The sequence below is a fragment of the Hibiscus syriacus genome, unplaced genomic scaffold, assembly GCF_006381635.1.
Source record: "Hibiscus syriacus cultivar Baekdansim isolate YM2019G1 unplaced genomic scaffold, ASM638163v2 tig00000477_pilon, whole genome shotgun sequence".
NCBI classification, from domain to species: Eukaryota; Viridiplantae; Streptophyta; class Magnoliopsida; order Malvales; family Malvaceae; genus Hibiscus; species Hibiscus syriacus.
The window spans coordinates 2,274,859-2,296,077 of record NW_024061790.1 but is presented as its reverse complement, the minus strand read 5'-3'; the positions used below and the strand labels follow the sequence as shown (position 1 = coordinate 2,296,077).

At 34.5% G+C, this 21,219-nt stretch overlaps 2 protein-coding genes across 2 annotated transcripts; both read right to left on the bottom strand.

The window, feature by feature from the left end:
• Positions 1-121: 121 nt before the first annotated feature.
• LOC120206863 (protein PIGMENT DEFECTIVE 338, chloroplastic) lies at positions 122-3,870 on the bottom strand. Its single transcript, XM_039206443.1, has 9 exons — positions 3,799-3,870; positions 2,849-3,751; positions 2,561-2,635; positions 2,408-2,479; positions 1,738-1,818; positions 1,527-1,624; positions 922-1,047; positions 685-733; positions 122-607 (listed from the first exon to the last, which is right to left on the bottom strand). The coding sequence occupies exons 2-9, from the start codon at positions 3,716-3,718 to the stop codon at positions 446-448; spliced, it is 1,533 nt and encodes a 510-aa protein (XP_039062374.1). The 5' UTR covers positions 3,719-3,751; positions 3,799-3,870; the 3' UTR covers positions 122-445.
• A 1,497-nt stretch (positions 3,871-5,367) lies between these two features.
• On the bottom strand, positions 5,368-7,124 carry LOC120207469 (uncharacterized mitochondrial protein AtMg00810-like). Its single transcript, XM_039206931.1, has 5 exons — positions 7,049-7,124; positions 6,823-6,950; positions 6,610-6,690; positions 5,676-6,165; positions 5,368-5,468 (listed from the first exon to the last, which is right to left on the bottom strand). The coding sequence occupies exons 1-5, from the start codon at positions 7,122-7,124 to the stop codon at positions 5,368-5,370; spliced, it is 876 nt and encodes a 291-aa protein (XP_039062862.1).
• Between the last annotated feature and the right edge of the window lie 14,095 nt (positions 7,125-21,219).

Sequence of the window (21,219 nt, the reverse complement as noted above, 5' to 3'; positions counted from 1 at the left end):
AACCTATGTATTTCCTTCCAGTGCTGTACAACTTTATAGGGTCAATTAAGCACTCGATTCAAACAAAAACATTTCCTTCCATAATCTAAGTCTAGTCAGCACTCAGCAGGCACTCATAATGCAAGGCAATTAAGATATGGTTAAGCATAAAACCCAGAAAACCAGAGAATCATAACACCAATATTTGTTACAAACAGAGATCATGTTGATGCATCGATACTTTTACTTCGATTTCCTTAGAAGCATGTCTCTTTCCGACTATCTGAGGTAGAATGCAGGGAAGAACATATTTCTCTAGTTCCAACAGAATGGCCAAAGTGTTCTTTTCCTTCCAGAAATCATCATGTAGATTTTGCATGCAGTCTGGGAAATATAAGACCCAAGTCCTCCCTTTTTAGAAGTAAATATTCCAGCATTCCGACCTCAAAACTCAACTTGATTCATTCTATCCCTCAAATTTGAACCACTTCCAATTTGCATACAGACTTTCTTCATTCTCAAAGGATAAAGCATCAGCTGGTAGAGGTTCGATATTTCGAGGAGCAGAAACTGGAGGTAGATTTTGCCTGTACTTCTTTGCCATCTCTTCAGCCTCGGAAAATACCCTCTGTGGTAGCATATATTATCAATTATTGTAATTAATATAAACCATACTAGGCATTACTGATAAAAGAAAAACTTCACCTCTTTGTTCGATATAAATAGGCCAGGTTCACTTTCAAGATCAGCGGTACTGCAAGATGCGTGAGAAAATCACATTACAGTTGAGAAACGAAACACATTGTAAATTTTGGTTATGCGCCATTGTAAGTGCAAATATACTTTTTGTGCATGCATGTGTCTATTTGCAAGTAATCTTCCAACTTTTCGTCGTGATCTAAACACTCGGAATGTAAAGATCTAAACACGGTTCTCAATTACCTGAGAGATATTTTGTCAGGAAAGAGTGACTTCACGACGAGAACCTTGACCTTCTCGTCCTCTTTAAGCAATTCAGCAACAGAAGTAATTCGGGATTTGCTCATATTTGAAATATGGAGCAACCCGCTGCGGAACAGTTAAAATTTAACTCAAATTTTATGGCCATGGCACAAGAAAAATTGTTAAAATTTAACATATAAACCAAAGAAATACAAACATACAATTAAAATAGAGTAGCATATAAATAACTAAGACCCACAAGAAAGTAGTCGACTAGAGTCGACAAGGGTTCCTTGTTATTGAACAAACAAGGTTGTGCAATATCTACATGATAAATATAACTGAAAATGAATGTTCAAAATGTGTAGGTCATTCCTTAGTTTTTTTACACATTCATCGTCTCAAACCTCTTCCCAGGCTCACTGCATCCCTATTTCCAACTCTGTTATCTTATAAATCATCTCAAACCTTTCTTTTCTTTACTTAAACACAAATCTCATTGATTTTAATGATCTCTACACGATATAATAAAAACGGAACAAATCAAATGCTTTGTATTAAACTTGATATTAGGGTGAAAAGAATAAAAGTAGTTTTCTACCAACCTTCTATTGGAATCGCCTATTCTTACTTGGGCTCCATACGGTAAAACTTTCACAACAGTTCCTTCTAAAAGTGTTCCATCTCGAAGATGCATCATTTCCTGCATCATTTTACCGTGACATCATCCTTAGCCCCCTTGTTCTTAAATAAAGTGACAGAAATTGCATCTTCAATGGAAAGACGATGAGAAATAGAGAGGTCATCGTAACTAACCCAAGCTTCCCTCTCACTCAAGATTAAATCATTGTTAGCCTCATTTATTCGAGTAACTTTCACATGCATTCTGCGGCCCACCTACGATAAAAATAAACAGAATGTCTTAAGAAGCACAGAATCAGTGAAAGAAGCAAAGATAAAACAGACATATATCCGATTCTCTAATTATTTCCTTCTTATCACCAAAACGCTTCTCTTCTTCTTCTTCTTCTTCTTATGACTATCAAATTAAGCAATATATTCTTCTTCATTTTTCTGATATCAGATCTATTTTTAAGTCTGGAACTCCGCATTTCATACCTGTTCGTGTTTCTAATTCTTCAATTTCTAATGCATTACTTCATAGATCATAAACCTTATCTGTTCAAACTGTTCTCTTCAAAGAATGTTTTCAACAGAACAGTAGTTTAGTAATGCATATAGTTCAACTATTACCATCTTTCCAAATAACAATATTATGTCCTTGATACTATGAGCCAAATCTCCTACATTCAATCATACTAGGAGAATTTCAACTATAAAAACATATTCCATTATGAGAAGCACTACCTAAATTCATAATAGTTCAACTATAAGTGGCTAAAATGTCATTGGAGCATGAAGGTAGGCCATTGCACAAAACGGAAACAGATCTCGGTTACTGAAATTTCCATGACAAGGCACTTACATATTCCTTCAACTCAGAGAAGTTATTTATTCTCTTCATCAACTCAGCTTTTGGAAGGAAAGCTCGTAAACCCTGCAAGATAATCAATGTAGGAGAAGTGTTTCATATAGAATTTGCATGCAAATCTACATAACAGATATGGGACACACGAACCTCGATTCTTGTCAGCAAGCCACCTGTGTTCCACTCTGTAAATTTAACCTCTATAGGTTCGTTGAGTTGTTTTATCTGGCCAAAGTTCATATTAAATAATTCGTTAAGCTCAACAATTGGAGACTCTTTAAGGTTATCAGGATGCTAATCTTTCATAGTTAACAAGCTGTCAACCGATCTCCATTCTTGTTTATGTTCAAAAGCAACTACAAAAGTCCTAAAGCATCTCAAAACCATAAAAATCAACAAATTTACCATGAAGGAAAAGAAAAAAAGTGAGAAAAGAACCTGCCTCACTCGATGCCAGGCAATCCTCCTGAAGATCCGTCTAGTGGAGAGCAAAGGCCGGCCGCTAAGTGTTCTTCCAAGAACCTCGGCAAACAGCACAGTCCCGGTCTCAACCACCGGCCTTCCAGGAACTGTTGCCCCACTCATCGCATCATCATCCTTAACAATTCCCATCTTCCCATAAACCATAAACTCCTCAGTTCTATTTTCCAAATCACACATCAAATAATCTATCTCTTTGTCATACAAAGGCAGTACGTCTTTCGTCAACATCGTACCCAACATGTCGGCCCCAACATTCACATCGAGTTTATTCTCATTACCAGAAACAACAACACCAACCACAAAATCACCAGGTTTTGGCTCATAGTATTCAACACCAACCTTCTTCACTTCATCACTTTCCTCCTCAGAAACACCTAATTCACCCTCGTCTTCTACTTCTAATGATTCAGCGGGCCTAAAGAACTTCAAAAAAGGCTCCAAGGCCTCATCTTTACCAAGTTTCTCAGATTCTTTATCAACATTAGAGACAAACCCATTATTAAAAGCTGTTGGTCTAGGCTTATTAAGCAGTTCAACCTCCTCATTATCTTCAATTCCACTGCCATTTTCAAGTCCTTCGGGCATCCGGGTACTTGAAAACTCATCAAAGGTTTCATTTTGAGAGCAAAACACAATCTGGGTACATCTTAAAGACGCAAATTTCCACGAAAAATACAAAGGTTTCGGTGCCCCGGTGGCGGTAAAGGGGTAACAAGTTCTTTTAAGAGAGTGTTGCCACTTTGGGGCACCATTAAAAGCAAAGAATTGAGTTGAAAAGTTGAGAAACGAGAAAGACCTACAGGGTTGAAGCAGGGCTTGTTGCATCCTCCTTATCCTGCTTGTACTTCGGGAGCTCTCTTAAATTTTTGGATTTAAGAAATTGATTTTCTTTTGATATTTCTCTCACTGTATCAGAAGAGTTTGGATACTTGGACTTTCCATGGATGTTATATCTTCCACGCTTCATTATTTCAAGCCTTTCGTAGGCCCATTTTTAGAACTGGGTATGCTTTTTTAATGGAGCCTTCAACCCAATTAAGATTTTTTTTTGTTTTGTTTGAGGGGTTCTATTATTAAAGAATGATTAAAATATAGGTAAAGTATACATATGATATCTCAACTATAAGGTGTTATTTTATTGAGTATCTGGCTATTAAAAGCTATAAAATGATTTTTCGATTGTTCATTTGTTCCAAACTCATCTTTTTCTTTTAAAAAATTGGTGATCATCTGAGCTGAAAGTTAATATGTTGACTGGGATATGATAAAATTATATTTTAATGATGTTTATTGACACTTCCGTTGCTTTTAAGCGCTGGCTCGACGGTATAATATTTCAAGCATTGGTTCAACGATAGAATGTAAATGGAGAATTGATCCACAAACTATAGCTCAAACGATTATGGGATCAGATTTTATCATATATCAGTCAACATGCTTACGTCTAGCTCAGAAGACCATCAATGTTTTTAACGGAAAATGATGAGTTTCAAACATCTAAATACTCAGGTGACTATTTTGTAACTTTTAATTGTCAATGATTTAAAAAAAGCAGCGTTTTATAATTGAATGACTATTTTATAACTTTTAATAGTTGATAGACTCAACAAAACAATGCTCTATAATCGAGAGACCATTTATGTACTTTAGCTTTAAATATTATAAGAGAAAGTTTGTATAAATATATATAAATATTCAAAAAATAACAAAAATATCCACCTCAAGTTGGCCTACTAAGATAAGGGATTAAGTATTTTATACAAAATCAAATATCTAAATTTGATATTTTAAATAGAAAAAAATAAATTAAGAAAGACTTTCATAATAATCATTAACAATATTCAATCTGATTTAATTAATCAAACTACTAAAAAGTTTATTTTTATTAAATACATTTTTATTATATTCACATTTTTATATAGTAGCATGGATGAATTGAGAGGGACAAGTGGAGATAGTCGTTTCCCTCAAACTTTAAAGTTGTCAAAAATATTTAGATATTTTTCATGTATTTTCTATTAAAAATCTATTTTCACTTTTTTTAAAATTTTATAAATTTGTCGCTCCTAAAATTTTAAAATTTCATACCTTTACAGTAAAGTTTCACGCTTGTCCCTATACAGTAGAATAAAAATAAAACAATTTCATAAATTTATAGAATTATATTTTAACCATCTAAACGTTTGATTTATTAATATAATGACATTTTTCTTAGTCATCAAACTTCAAATCGATATGTTATTTATCTTATCGATTTAATTGAAATTCCTTATTATAAGAATCAAGAAAGCAATGAAATAATAGAATGCTTGTATTTCATATATTAAGAAAGAATTATACACCAAACTGTTTATATACAAGAACTATGAACTATCTAACTACCAAAGCTCAACAGAAAAACTAACTAACAGTTAACCTAAACTAACAAATGGTTAACTTAACAGATTAACAAATAATACATCTTAATACCCCCTTCAAGATGGGACTACATGGATATTAAGAAGACCAAGCTTGGCAATAAAATTATGATGCATGGGAGCCCGAAGAATCTTTGTAAACACGTCAGCTTGCTGATCTGAAGAAAGAACATGGAAAAGCTTCAAAAAATCAGTCTTAACCTTGTCGCGTAGAAAGTGACAATCAACTTCAATGTGTTTAGTTCGTTAGTGAAAAACTTGGTTGGTTACCAAATTAATCGCAGCTTAGTTATCAAAATACAAACGAACAAAATCGATGAAGATTTGAAAAGAGGACAGCAAGGAAGTAAGCCAAACTAGCTCACAAGTGGCTACTGCTATAGTCCAATATTCTGCTTCACAGAAAGATCGACTAACAATGGCTTGCTTTTTTGATTTCCAATAGACAATGTTATCACCCAAAAAAACACAAAACCTTGATGTAGACCGTTGAGTATCCGGGGAAGAACCATAATATGAATCAACAAAAACACTCAACTGAACACTAGAGTGAACTGTAAAAAGCAATCCAAGCCCAGACGATTGTTTAATATAAGCAAGAAGATGTTTCAAAGATGTCATGTGAGGTAGACGGGGAGAATAAACTAATTGACTTAGAAAATACACCGTATGAACAATGTCGGGCATGGTGTTAGTTAGGTAGAGAAGTCGACCTATCAACCGACTATATTCTTGAGGATCAGGAAATGGTTCTCCTTCATTAGCACTCAACTTCAAGGAATGAACCATGGGAGAATCAACTGGTTTCACACCCAAACATCCTACATCCTCGAGCAACTGCAAAGCATACTTTCGCTGAGATAAAGAAATTCCAAATGTATTTTAAGCTACCTCAAATCCAAGAAAATAACATAAAGTGCCTAACTCCTTTACCTTAAAATGTTATTGTAGAAGACTTTGAATTATATAGAGCAGCTGCAAATCTGCACTAACAATTACAATGTCTTCCACATAAACCAAGAGAGAAACAAAAGCGTCATCAGATCCTTTAGTGAACAAGGAATGTTCAACATGTGATTGTTGAAAACCAAACTTGAGAATGACACTTGAAAAAGCATTGAACCACTACCGGGAAGCCTGTTTAATCCTGTAGATAGACTTTTGAAGCTTACAAACCATGTTGTCACCCTTGAGATCAGACATGTACCCAAGAGGCAATTTCATATAAACTTCCTCATCGAGAACCCCATTTAGAAAAGCGTTATTGACATCTAATTGAAGCAAATGCCACCCTCATACTGCTGCAAGAGCAAGCAATAGCCTGAAAGAAGTCATTTTAGCAACAGGCGAAAATGTATCCATGTAATCAATCCCTTCAACCTGTGTAAAACCCTCAATCAACCCATCAGCCTTATGCTTAATTCGATACACCCACTTGCAATCGATAGAATTCTTGCCTTCAGGTAAAGGAATGATAGATCAAGTGTTAAGAGACTCCATAGCTCGAAGTACATCATCCATAGCATCTCTCCAAATGGAAGACTTGACAGCCTGATGATAAAATGATTGCTCACATTGAGAAGAAATGTTAGCAATGAAACCACTGTACCCAGAAGACAACCTTGAAGAAGATAAATAATCTTCAATGGGATAATGACATTGAGATAAAGCATTATTACAATAATAGCGTTGAAGATAGAATAGTTTGTGAGAAATATGAGAATATTATCGAACGGACTGTGGAACCTCATCAGGAATTGTTTGCGCTGCAATACTTGCTTTGCCAGAAACATCATAAACATCAGATTAGCCATTGTGTTCCTCCAAAAGAATGTCAGTATTAGTCTGTGTAGGCTGAGTTTCGAAAACTTGTGAGTAATTAACCGAATCTCGCACAACATGTGATAAACAAAAATCCTGGAAAATATCAATAGAATGATTAGGCAATCAAACACTTTGAAATTGAAAAATGTTCTCATGAAATACCACGTTGCGAGAAACCATAAACTTCTGAGTTTGTAGCACATAAACCCGATACCCCTTTACACCAGGAGGATATATAAGAAACACTTTAGGTAAAACACTAGGAGAGAATTTTATTTGCCTGTGATTTCAAAGTGGAGACGAAACAGAGGCATCCAAAAGTTTTCAAACGCCCATAATCCGATAAATGACCATATAAAAGCTCGTAAGGAGACTTATTTTCCAGAACAAGTAAAGGCAGTCGATTAATCAAGAATGTAGCAGTTAACAAACAATCACCCCAGAACTTAATTGGCACTTTTGACTGAAAATATAAAGCTCTGGCAATAGACAACAAATGCTAGTGTTTCCTCTCAACCACAAAATTTTGTTGAGGTGTTTCTGCACAAGAGAATTGATGCAATATTCCCAAACTAGAAAATAACTCATTATATTTCAACTCGGGTGCATTATCAGACCTAAAACGCTTAACATCAAAACCAAAATGTTGTTCTGCCATAGAAATAAACCCAGGTATTATTGAACTAACATCATATTTGTGTTGTAACAAATAAACCCAAGTAGATCTAGAAAAATCATCGACCAAAGTAAGAAACAAAGTCTGATTCGAATATGTTTTATGCTTATAAGGTCCCCATATGTCACAATGAATTAGTTCAAAAGGTTGCTTAGCATGAGAACATGAAATAGGAAAATATAATCTTTGTTGCTTAGCCAATGGTCAAACTTGGAAAGTATTTCTTGCATTTACAGTTTTTAGAAATAAAACATCTTTAAGAAGATGTGATACATGCACCAGAGTCCAAAATACATGCTTCTTTGGACTAATTTTTCTACTTGAACCTATTAGAAGAACAAAGTCTCGAAGATTCAAAGCATATATATTCAGTAAGCATAATGTGAATGAATCATTAAACTATTCTAATGTTGTTCCCTTTAATGTTTCAAATTTGAGGTCGAATCTTTTTGAATAAAGGGAGGATGATACATGCATCGCAAGGCTCACATCCAAGGAAGAAGTAATAACTCTTCCAAGTGATCCACTCGTCCAAGCTTTGGAAAAAAAGATCAAAATAACAACAGACTTACGACGACTTTTTGAATGGGATACTGATCTTATTTGGTCAATATGTCTTCTGGATATAAAACATTTTGTCTCTTATCTTTCCAACGGTTCTTGAATCGCATCAATCCTATATCGGAAACTCAATATACGTTCATTTTAGTGAAGACAACGCATGCATACATCCCTATACGAGATTAATACGTGATTTTGTAAATATTACGAATTTTCAATATTTATATTGATTATTTGTAATATAATTTAATATAGGATGATGCATTATATTTTAGGATTAGATTTATAATTTTATTAGGAATTAAGGTTGGGTTAAAATATTATTATTAGTTATTATTATTTTAGGAATTAGAGTTAAGTCATGTTTAGTTTATTATTATTTTATTCATTAGTTATTTAAGATCTTTAGAACTCAGCCCATATATAAAGGAGGCTTCATTAAACTTTTTAAATCATATTTCTTTGATTAATAATACAACGAGAGTTCATTTTTGCAAGTGTTGATTGCCTTGTGCCTTCGAAGCTTCTTATCCTAGAGTCTTTCAAGTTCTTGTGAGCGAGATTAATCTTCACACTCCAATTTGCCTTTTCATCACGACTAGGAGGGTTGGTTAGAGCCATATTATCGTGTTTGCCTTTTCATTGCGACTAGGAGGGCTCGATATGATACTTATCCATCTATTTTCCACAAATACATCCTCACCATCATCATCTTTATCGTTCACCTTAATAAGGGAGATCTTTTGATTTCTTGGTTATCATACTTTATTTTAAATTTCTTTATATTTTGTTTATATTGTTATAATCTTGTTTATTACCTTGTTTCCAACACTTAAACTCTAAAACATCCTAGTTACTATGACCACCTCCCCCTATTCATCCCCCTTTGTTCTTCATCGAGTCTAGAGCTTTCTATGTTTGATTCTTCAACAAGAGCAACGTTTATTAACCCACCACCACTTCCCTATCAATTGATATCATATTTGGGTCGATTCTTGGAAAGAATCTAGCAATCTTGCTTATTCTTGCACACAAAACCGTCAAGGTACCCCAAAGTAGCTAGTTCACAAAATATTCATCATTTCAAGTTACAAAAATTGAAAACAAATTACAAAAGAAATAATTTAGGGCTAATTTTCTCCAAATCTTGTATGAATTCTAATATTAATATCCATTCCAAAATTCTCCGCAATCGGAGTTCATTAGATCCTTCAAATATATCATTCAAGTTACATCAGCAGATTCAGGATAGAATCTTGTCGAATTTCTTGAAAATTATACAGGTTTAATTTCGATATGAAAATTTCTATATTGAAACTTAATATATTGAATATCATTCAAACAAAAAATCAGAATTTTTGGAGATCAAGAACACCTTCGAACAAAGCGATCAAGAAAATTAGATTCTTTGAGGACTCATCGTTCAACAGAGTCTACTGGATACTACTAAAAGTATTTGGTTCTGAAATTTTTCAGATGGTTTCTTGACACATCGAAAGATGTTCAAGAATTTTTCCAAAATTTTTGGACATCGGTAACCCCTAAAAAATATTGCTCAAGTTAATCCATCGTTTTCTAGGTTTCTGGGTTGGTTCTTTTTTCTTTGACTCTTAGTGCTTTAGGTTCTTTTGTTTTTCATTTTTATTGTTCTTTTTCATTATCTAACACATTATCTTCCTTGTGTTAGTAGGACTAAAGAGTTTGCATACTTCTTCCTTCTTTGCATTCTCGTTCTCTTGGAGTCTAACATTTGTTTAACCTCTCAGAGCTTTTTTTTTCTTATCACCTTTGCTAGTAATAAAACTCCGATACGAACTGTGGAAGACTACTTGGTAAAGTGAGTTTTAAAGAGTACAAGATCGGCTTACTTGCCTCTCGTTGTGTTACTTTCTTGGAGTGACTTGTGAGGTTTCTTGCTTTGTTGAATTTTATTTCTTTTATTTTTTATTTTACTTTAAAATTTTATTTTGAGTGTTATGATTTAAGGATGGGTGACAATAATAACAAGACACTTACGGCTATCTTAGCCGCACTGGCCCGACTCACGACTCAAGTTGAAAGATTTGATGAAACTGTGAGAGAACGACAAGAACCACAATTGGATCTACCAAACCAGAATCCAAGACCAAACAATGTTGAACTTTTGGTACCCATGAGAGAACAACCAAGTTTCCAAGCACCCGAACTCTTTGCAAAACCAAAGTTCACGATCCCGTCTTTTAAATGAGACAACGATCCGGACATGTACATCAATTGGGAAGGAAAAGTTTATCTCATGTTCTCATACCATGACTGCCCCCAAGCTAAACAAGTTACCCTCATCACCATGCAATTCGAAGGATATGCTCGAACTTGGTGGATGCAAACAAGGAAAAAGATCGAGAACTTCCAAATTCAAGCAATCACTTATTGGACCGACCTCAAACAAACCATGAGGAAAAGATTCCTACCGACACATTATACGCGAGAAGTTAAACTACGACTACACCGACTTCGACAAGGTAGAAGTTCTGTTGAAGACTACTACAAGGAGATCCATTCCTTACTCAATAGGGCTAACATAATCGAAAAAGAAGAGGTCACCATGTCAAGATTTGTCATCGACTTAAACTCAAACATCACTGATCTTCTTGATCTCCATGGGTACGAAAACCTTGAAGATACACTAAATAAAGCAATGACAATCGAAGCATAAATCCAAAGGAGATTCCGATTCAGAGAACATTACCAAGGTACTTCACCCTCTTACCAAGGTAATCCTTCAAGCCCTTCCTCATCTTCTACTCCATCTTCTCTAAAAAAGCCAAGAGATCGACTTAAACTCAAACATCACTGATCTTCTTGATCTCCATGGGTACGAAAACCTTGAAGATACACTAATAAAGCAATGACAATCGAAGCATAAATCCAAAGGAGATTCCGATTCAGAGAACATTACCAAGGTACTTCACCCTCTTACCAAGGTAATCCTTCAAGCCCTTCCTCATCTTCTACTCCATCTTCTCTAAAAAAGCCAAGAGATGACAAAGTTGACAAGGAGAAAGAACGACCAGCAAAGAATGACACACTTCCATCCCCTAAAGATCAAATGATAATTTGTAAGGACGTAGAGAAAGCAAAAAAAGAAAAATCTGAGAAAGAGGCAAAACCAAAAGAGGTCATTAGTTACAAAAAGCCAAAAGAATAATGACCCATGGGAGGTGAGTGAACCTAAATGTGAGAAGAAAAGAGTGACTCAAAATCTATGTGTGAGCACAAAAAAATTAATAGAGAACCTTCTTTACAAATAACCTTGCATCCTTATTTGCTTTAGGGAATCAATTGTTTCGATTTATAACATTAACAAGGATTTGCCTAGTGTGTTTTCATATTTTTTATAGGATTTTCGAGAAATGTTATATGATATACCTAACGAATTACCACTGAAAAGAGGAAAACAACATAAAACCAATCTAATTCAAGGTTCCATCATACCTCATTAAACATACAATCTTGAAGAAACCAAAGAGTTAGATTTGTTACAAAAATGCTACATCCATGAAAGCCTTATTCGTGATGTCATTTTAATGACGAAACATGACTTAAAAAACTCCACATGCTTTATAGTTCGTGCATAGAGAATCGATGTAAATAATGAGAAAGTAAAAGCAACACGAGACTGGCCCACACCATCTTCCATTGCCAAGAGTTGTCGAATAGTGCTAGGTGACCCTCCTGACGGGTTACCACTTAAAATCCCTAATCAAGATTTCATATCAATGAAGAGTCACAATTTACGAGAGTCTAAAGATTCAAGGACGAATCCTTTTGAGGAGTGGGGGAATGATACATGCACCAGAGTCCATAATACATGCTTCTTTGGACTAATTTTTCTACTCGAACCTATTAGAAGAACAAAGTCTCGAAGATTCAAAGTATATCTATTCGGTAAGCATAATGCGAATGAATCATTAAGCTATTCTAATGTTGCTCCCTTTAATGTTTCAGATTCGAGGTCGAATCTTTTTGAAGAGAGGGAGGATAATACATGCATCACAAGGCTCACATCAAAGTAAGAAGTAATAACTCTTCCAAATGATCCACTCGTCCAAGCTTTGGAAAAGAATATCAGAACAGCAGCATACTTACGATGACGTTTTTAATGGGATCCTGATCTTATTTGGTCAACATGTCTTCTGTATATACAACCGTCTATCTCTTATCTTTCAAACGGTTCTTGATTTAGTGAAGACAGCGCATGCAGAAAATTTCTATACGAATTAATGCGTGATTTTGTAAAATATACGAATTTTCAATATTTATACTGATTTGTAATAATTTAATATAGGATGAGCATTATCTTTTAGGATTAGATTTATAATTTTAATTAGGATTAAGGTTGGGTTAAAATATTATATTAGTTATTATTATTTTAGAAATAGAGTTAAGACAGTTTAGTTTATTATTATTTTATTCATTAGTTTGGACCTTTAGAACTCAACCCATATATAAAGGAGGCTTCATTCAACTTTTTAAATCGGATTTCTTTGATTAATAATACAACGGGAGTTCGTTTTTGCAAGTGTTTATTGCATTGTGCCTTTGAAGCTTCTTATACTGGAGTTCTTTCAAGTTCTTGAGAGGGAGATTAATCTTCACACTCCAATTTTCCTTTTCATCGCGACTAGGAGGGTTGGTTAGAGTCATATTATCGTTTTTTTCCTTTTCATTGCTACTAGGAGGGCTCGATAGGACACTTATCCATCTATTTCCCATAAATCCATCCTCACAGTCATCATCTTTACCGTTCACCTTCATAAGAGAGATATTTTGATTTCTTGGTTATCATACTTTATTTTCAATTTCTTTATATTTTGTTTATCTTGTTATAATCTTGTTTCTTACCTTGTTTCCAGCACTTAAACTATAAAATATCCTAGTTACTGCCACCACCTTCCCCTATTCATCCCCCTTTGTTCATCATCGAGTCTAGAGCTTTCTAGGTTTGATTCTTCAACAAGAACAACGTTCATTAACCCGCCACCGCTTCCCTATCAAGATGCAAAACATGAGAACTAGGATGACCTAGTTTATTATGCCAAGCAATGAACGAATCATTAGAAACAACATTACAAGGAAAACTAGATGCACAAAAAGACATTTGCAGCAAGTAGAGGCCTTGAAACAACTCACCCTTCCCAATCGCTCGATGAAGGTCCTGAATCAAACAATTTTTTATGCAAAACAACACACTGAAATCAAAATCACTTATCAAGGCACTGACTGATAGTAGATTGAATCGAAAATCTAGTGCAAACAATACACCATGCTAAACAAAGTCTGGAGAAAATATAATTGTTCCCTCAAATTTGACAGGAATTGTAGACTTATCAGGCAAGGTAACTGAATAACTTGTGATAGGAAATAAAGGTTCAAAAAGATATTTGGAATAACAGACATGCCGTGAAGCTCCAGAATCCATAATCCAACAATCTGACTTTCCAAGAGATAAATTGTCCATATGCGATAAAAGCTTACCTTGCATGGAAGTATTTATAGACGTGGAAGGAACGTCCAAAGATAAAGCATTTCGAAGTTGAGATGTAAGCATAACAATTAACTGCTGGCATTGTTGAGGAGTGAAAACATCACTAATCGAAGCAGAATCTTGTTAAGAAACCACCGAATTTGTGTAAGCCACTTGAGAACCTTTACTACGAGCAGTTGAAGAATTCGAAGATGAATTTTTGGAATTATAACCCGGTGAATAACCATGCAATTTGTAACATCTATCATTTGTGTGACCAAGAATGTTACAATAACTGCACAAAGGCATGTTCTTGCTATTACCGATTAAGTCTTGATAGCAAAAGTAGACTCAGAAATGGGATGAGCACTCTGCACATTTCTTTAATTTTCTTCTTGAAGAATTAAAGAAAACACATTGGAAACATGCGGTAGAGGATCCATAAAAAGAATCTGCCCTTGTACATGAGAAAAAGACTCATTTAAACCCATTAAAAATTGAATGACATACTCTTGTTGTTGTTCATTAATCATGCGTTGTAGACCTCCACAAGTGCAATGAAGACAACTACAAAACTGTTTGAGCGAAAACAATTCATCCCAAATGATTTTTAATTGAGTATAATAGGTACTCACTGACATTTGATCTTGCACAAGCTCACACAATCCTTTAACTGAAATAAGTGTGGTCCATTCGATTGTTGAAAACGATCAATCAATTCTTTCCACATCTCTGCTACTGTAGTATGATAAATCAAGCTAGCAACAATATCTTTGGAAACTGAATTCAAAATACAAGAATTCACCAAATTATTAGCTCGAGTCCAAGCATTGAACTGAACTATCATGGACAAATCAGAAGCTGCAATGGAACCATCAACAAATCCGAGTTTGTTCTTGGCAGAGAGAGCAAGCACCATCAAATGTTTCCAGCTATGAAAGTTTTCGTTGGATAGCAGTTGAGTTACCTAAACAACACCGGGATTATCGGACTGATGCAAATAATAGGGATTACCCCATTGTCGAAGCTATCACTCAACGAAATAGCCATGATGAAGCGTGAAAAAAAGACAAAACTTCTGATACCATATAAGAATCAAGAAAGCAATGAATGAATAGAATGATTGTCTTTCATATATTGAGAAAGAATGATACACCAAGCTATTTATATACAAGAACTATAAACTAACTACCAAAGCTCAACAGAAAAACTAACGGTTAACCTAAACTAACAAATGATTAACTTAATAGATTAACAAGTAATACATCCTAATACTTATGTTGAAGTTATTTTTAGTTTAATAAATTTTAAAATGATTGTTATAACATTTATTAAATTAATAATTACTAAAATTTTATTCCACTCATTATATGAGTTAAATTATTTTTTAAACTAATAGATCTTATAAAAATAAGTATATTGTAAAAATATTTTAGTTTAAATTAAAAAAGTTACTATAAAACCAATTATTTTTAATGATAATTGTAAATCAGTAAAAAATTAATTTACTATCATAATGCTTTAAAAAAATTATTTTATTTTTTACGTACTTTCAATTAAGTTGGGATTACCATATTAAGTGACGTCAAACTAAGTCAGACGCTTCAAATATAAATAATAAAAAGTTATATTTAAGAAACAAATCAATAAATAATTTGTTTTTGGGAACTTGAACCAGCCGACTAATTTTATTTAATAGACACCTATTTTCGTCCTTATGTTATAATTATATAATGTATATTATATAATATAATATACATATATATATTATAGCATTACACATGTATTACATATTTTTTATTTATTTTTATTTTTTGCAGGCCCAAACTATCACGTGCCCAACAATGGCCCATAATGAACCCAGCAGCAGCCCACTCTCCGTTTACAACCCTACATCATTCAAACCAAATCCAAGAGGCCCAAAACGTATCTTAGGGTAACTAGCAACCCTAACAAAAGGACAGTCACCGTCAAGCTCTCCTCTTCCATGTTGGCACATCACACACGCAATGGTCCCAAATGCCCCATGCACGTGCTTCCACAACAAGCCAACAATCCCGATCCAGCCATCTCCAACAGCCCGAGTCTCTCGGCGTTTTCCTCGGCAATAGCAAACAACCAACTCAAAATGTTTAAACGAAGCATTTGAGTCCCATTAGAACTCTAAAAATAGCATTTTATTATGCTATAAATAAAGATGTATAACACAAGCATCAGGGGAAAAAGTGGGGGGGCTCCCGTTGCTATCATAGGCCGTATGCGCAGCCGAGGTGAGGGTATTTCTGCATCTGCTCTGCCATACAAGAGAACTCCACCTAGTTGGTTGAAGATCTCTTCTTAAGATAAACTGAAAAATAAAATAGAAGAATCGGTGGAGTTACCAGGACGTGTAGCTATTCTTCCATTCAGAAACAAAGTTCTATTGCCTGGTGCCTTTATTCGGATTTGATACACTTCACTCAGCAGTGTGAAATTGGTGGAGCAAGAGTTATGGCAGCGAGAGGATAAATGATTAATTGGAATTCTTTCGGTTCGTGATACTGCTGAGACGACTTCCATGGATTCCATGTTTCTCAAAGAAGTGAATCCGGTGAGCGAAGCTCAAAAGTTCAGGCTCTGTTTCTCTCTCTACTTTCTTCAGATAAACCAGAAGAAGCTAAGGGAAAAATGGCTAACCAACAAAACGTAGTGGTTCTTGATGGGATATCACGTGGAGTTAGGAATGTGTTGCCTCCATCATTTCTTCCAATGCCCAAGTCCTTTTCACCTTAAGACCTTAAGATGTACTGATCTTGATGGGATATCACGTGGAGTTAGGAATGTGTTGCCTCCATCATTTCTTCCAATGCCCAAGTCCTTTTCACCTTAAGACCTTAAGATGTACTGATGGAGAAGTTGGAAATTGAAAACAGAGGGACCCACATTTGCTTGAGGCAAATGAATATAAAAGCCATTATTTTGGCTTTCTTTGCGTGAAATAAAACAAACCCACGTGGAAGGTGAACTTTAGGGTAAACTCTCTCCATAGTCCTTCAAGCATTACGGATAAATTATTATTTTGGTCCTCCCCTCTTTTTAAATATTTCATTTAAATCCATTATTTTAGTTTGATACTATGATTTCCTCTTAATTATACCTTCTGTTTTATTATTATTTCAATTCAGTCCTTTTTTATGTTTTATTTTATATTATCCTAATTTTTAATTTTGATACTACTTTTGTATATATTTTATTTATTTCTTTTTATCTTTATTTTTTTGTATTATATATATATATATATATATTATATTATCTTATTTTTTTTACTTTCTTATTTATTTGTCGTTTTTTAAAACTAACCTTATTTTTTTATTATATTATATTGTATTTTATTTTATTATTTTCTATTTCTTTTTTAACTTTTGTTTATTTTTTCCATTTATTTTATTTTATTATTATATTAATGTGTGTGTATATATATATATATATATATATATATATTATATATATATATATATGTTTCTTATTTTTTTCTTTGCATTTATTTTTATTTTACCATCTAACATTTTTCGACATTTTCAGTGATAATTTAAATCGATCAAAGGTAAACAATTCAAATCGGGTTTTTAAATTCTAATTTTCGCAATTAAAGACAATCGATAAATTAATTGGTACCGAAAAGGCGGTTCAAGGGTGTTAATCCTTCCTTGACCGTAACTGACTCTCGAACTCGACATTTCTGGTAAAACGCAGATCATGTAAGATGTTGTATGGTCAACCTGTTTATTTCTAAATAAATGATTGGTGGCGACTCTAACCCAATTCACTCACGTCGAAGTCCAATTCCGGGCCCAGCTGAAAGACGGTTGCGACAGCTTGGCGACTCCGCTGGGGACAGGTAAGTGAGTCAGGCCGAAATTAATTTTCGATTGTCCTTTTTAGCAAAAATTACAAGTTTAAATTTTAATTTATTTATTCGATTCTAATTATTTATCTTTGATTATTTTTCAAATAAATAGTGTACCGACGTTTTTTAATGATTTCAGATTTTTCAAAATTTCCATATCATGCTCTATACCCGAGCTTCGAATCGATTTAAGTAGGGGCGAAAGAGACGCCTTCGTGGGAATTTATTCTCCATATGGGCCTAGCAAGTAACATTCGAGATTCATATACCTTATGTCTTTGTGTGAATTTATTCTCCGTATGAGCATAAGGGAATGTATCCTCTCGAGTTTAACTTAGTCCACATAAGCTTGTAATGAGCTTAGGACTAAGGGTCTGGCAAGCCCAAGGGGGCACCAGCAAGGAGAACTCGGGTACCCTTTTAGAACATAAACCGTGAGAGTATAGGGAATTAGAGTCCATCCCAAAACCTCATTCCAAACTCTAGGTTGTTTTGTTTCATGCTTTATTTTCTGTTCAAAGCATGCGAACTAGACAAATATGCGGTTAAGATTTATGTGGAATTAGCATGCGGGATAAAGATCATGTTCGGGTAGGAATTAAAACATGTGGGGTAGAACTTTTATTTTCATGATTTTTTTTATTATTTTTACCTCACTAACTATTTTTATTTTTTGTTATCTTTTATTTTGTTTTCATCATTTGCATCATTTAAAAAAGGTGTTGATCCACCAAAAACATGTTCGTTAAACGTAAATAGTATGCATTAATTGATAAAGGGGTTGTAATACAAGAGGTAAAAAATGTAGAGGTCCGACTATGGTCAGAAAAAGAATCAGAAGGAAAATGGAGACATTCTGCAAGGCAATTATGTGTCACATTCGATCAAGAAGACGTGGTGCCCATAATCAAGTACATCAAAAGTCAACTTTTCAAAAATTGGTTGAAAAAGGTGGCAGGGGCAAGACGAGAAAAATGTTACTGACCTCGAGAGTCCCTTCAAAGACAACAAGAACAAGATGACAAAATGATAGTTGAATTGGAAGCCATTGCCGATAAATTCAATGAACTTCAGATTATCCCTTTGATGGAGGATTTCAGGGGAGTTTCCGTTATAGAACAGGTTCAGCAAATGATGAAAGCCAGAGATGTAGTCATTCGATACTTCTGGGAACAAGTAAAAAAATAGCTCGTCACTTGTACGATTTAGCTAGAGAAGCCGAAGCGGCTCGACAGGATATTTGACCGGTAACATACGAAGACAAAAGACTAGTCAACTTGTTTTAGGGTCTAGAGGATTTAGTTCGGATGTACCTTTAAATATGTTTATTGTATCTTAAAAGATAAAACACTTTTGTCCCAATAAAGATTATTTATAATAACAGACATGTTTTCGGATCAATACCTCGAACATCTCATGCATTTTTTACATTTTGCATTTTGCATCTACATTCATTTTTAAGCATTTTCATAAACATGAAATTTCTTCATGGAGAATTCGATGAAGTAGTTTTAACCACATGACACCACATGGAAGCAAGATTGTAACATCAAAAGAAAAAAAAACTAAAATCACAACGAATGAGCCATATCAGCTGGTTGTACGACTAAGCCTGCCAGGATGATCTGAGAAAAGAGTCCACATATCCTAAGGGCTACGTTGTTGAAGCTGTTTGCAGTTGCCACATAGGATGCTCCAAACATTCCTCTGAGAACTATAAGGCACTGAAGCGCGAGATCCAAAACCTGATGGATTCAGGGGCATGGACAACCAAAGAAGAGGGCATTGCGTATATCATTTGCACTTAGATGATTGTTTTGTTTGAACGCATCTTCGATTTTTCATGTTTGCTTAATCTTTTAAACGATTGAATTTATGCTACTTTCTAAGGTGGGGCAATTGAAGAAATTTTAATCTTTAGTTCTTCGAATATTAAATGAATTAAGGATTCTTTTAATTCTTCAAGAATTATAGATTTTTGACATATGGCAAGATTCGACCATTCTTATCCTGTCTCAAACCCCAAAATAAAATACCTTGATTCTTTACCCAAAATAACTCATGGTCATTACCAAAAAGACCAAGTTTTGACATTACCTCCCTTTGAAATTTTTTTTAACAATGCCCTTATTTTTTTGATACACTCATACCTTTCTTTGAGTCAATAAAGTCATACCATTGTCTTTTTAGACTCAAAATTGACATTTTTATACCATTAAAACCCAAGGCATTGAGTTGTTCATTTGAACATGAGCATTCTTCTAAGACACAACTTGGGGCATCTTGCAAGGAGCCTGAACATTAAGACATGTTGGGGGCAAGAAGCAGAAAGAAGAATTCACTCGAAATAATTCTACCATGCATTAATTACACTGTTTTCATGTGAATAAAAATAATCCTGAAAATCTATCTCCCTGGGGATACCTCTTCTGTGAGGACTTCCATGTATGAAATGATGAGCGACTTTCTTTCTTCATCCCTTCACAACAGGAGAAAATATATATCCCTTGTGTCCCCTTTTGAGCCTATAGTATTTTTTTCTTTTGATTCAACACTAACCAAGGATCACCCTCCACACTGGGGGGCAAGGTGGAGAAAACTTGCTCGCATGAGTGAAGACATTGATCCAGATGAGATACCGAAAGGTGAACCAAATGTCAAGTGCAAAGATTTAGTCAGAAAAAAAGAGAAAAAGGCAAAGAGAAAATAAAAAAATAAAAAAACAAAGGAAAATTGAAGAAAAAAGAAGACAAGGTGCATATGAAAAGATTCTCTCGATTCAAACGACGCATCGAGATTTAAACTATGAGATTGATCAAGCACAATCATTTCTGAATTACTGAATCACTCCACTCAAAGATCATGGAGCATCAAGAGAGAGACACATACGAGCAGATTCAAATTGAACAAGATATGATTGAAGACATCAGAATGAATTGATCCTTGGTTCAATCACCTTTAAACACTTGTTTGGGCCTTTTATCCCTTTCTTTCATAACCATGAACCATGACCTACGTTAGGTGCCTTAAAAGTCCATTCTAATCATACATGGATTTCTGAACAGAATAGACTATCTTCAGATTTCATCCCGCCCATCAGGATTAATCTTTATTTGCAAAAAATAGTGTAATTAATGTATAATAGAGAAAAATAACAAAGGGGGGTTCAAGACGTAAATTACGAATGACGTCTTGAAACCAAAGGAGGATTCGAGTTGAAAACCTGAAAAGGCGGCTCGAATACAAAAATTGGGCAGCTGAGGCGATCGCACAAATTCCTTGATAAGGCATCGCACAATCCGAGCGTGACCATGAAAGCTGGGAATCAGAGAACACTTCTAATAGAGGAGCATGCAAGCTACCCCATCAAACCTTTGAGCATCAAATAAACAAAATGCCAAACCTTTGACCAAACACAATAACCTGAGACGTTTTTATCCTTTCTTTACTTAACCA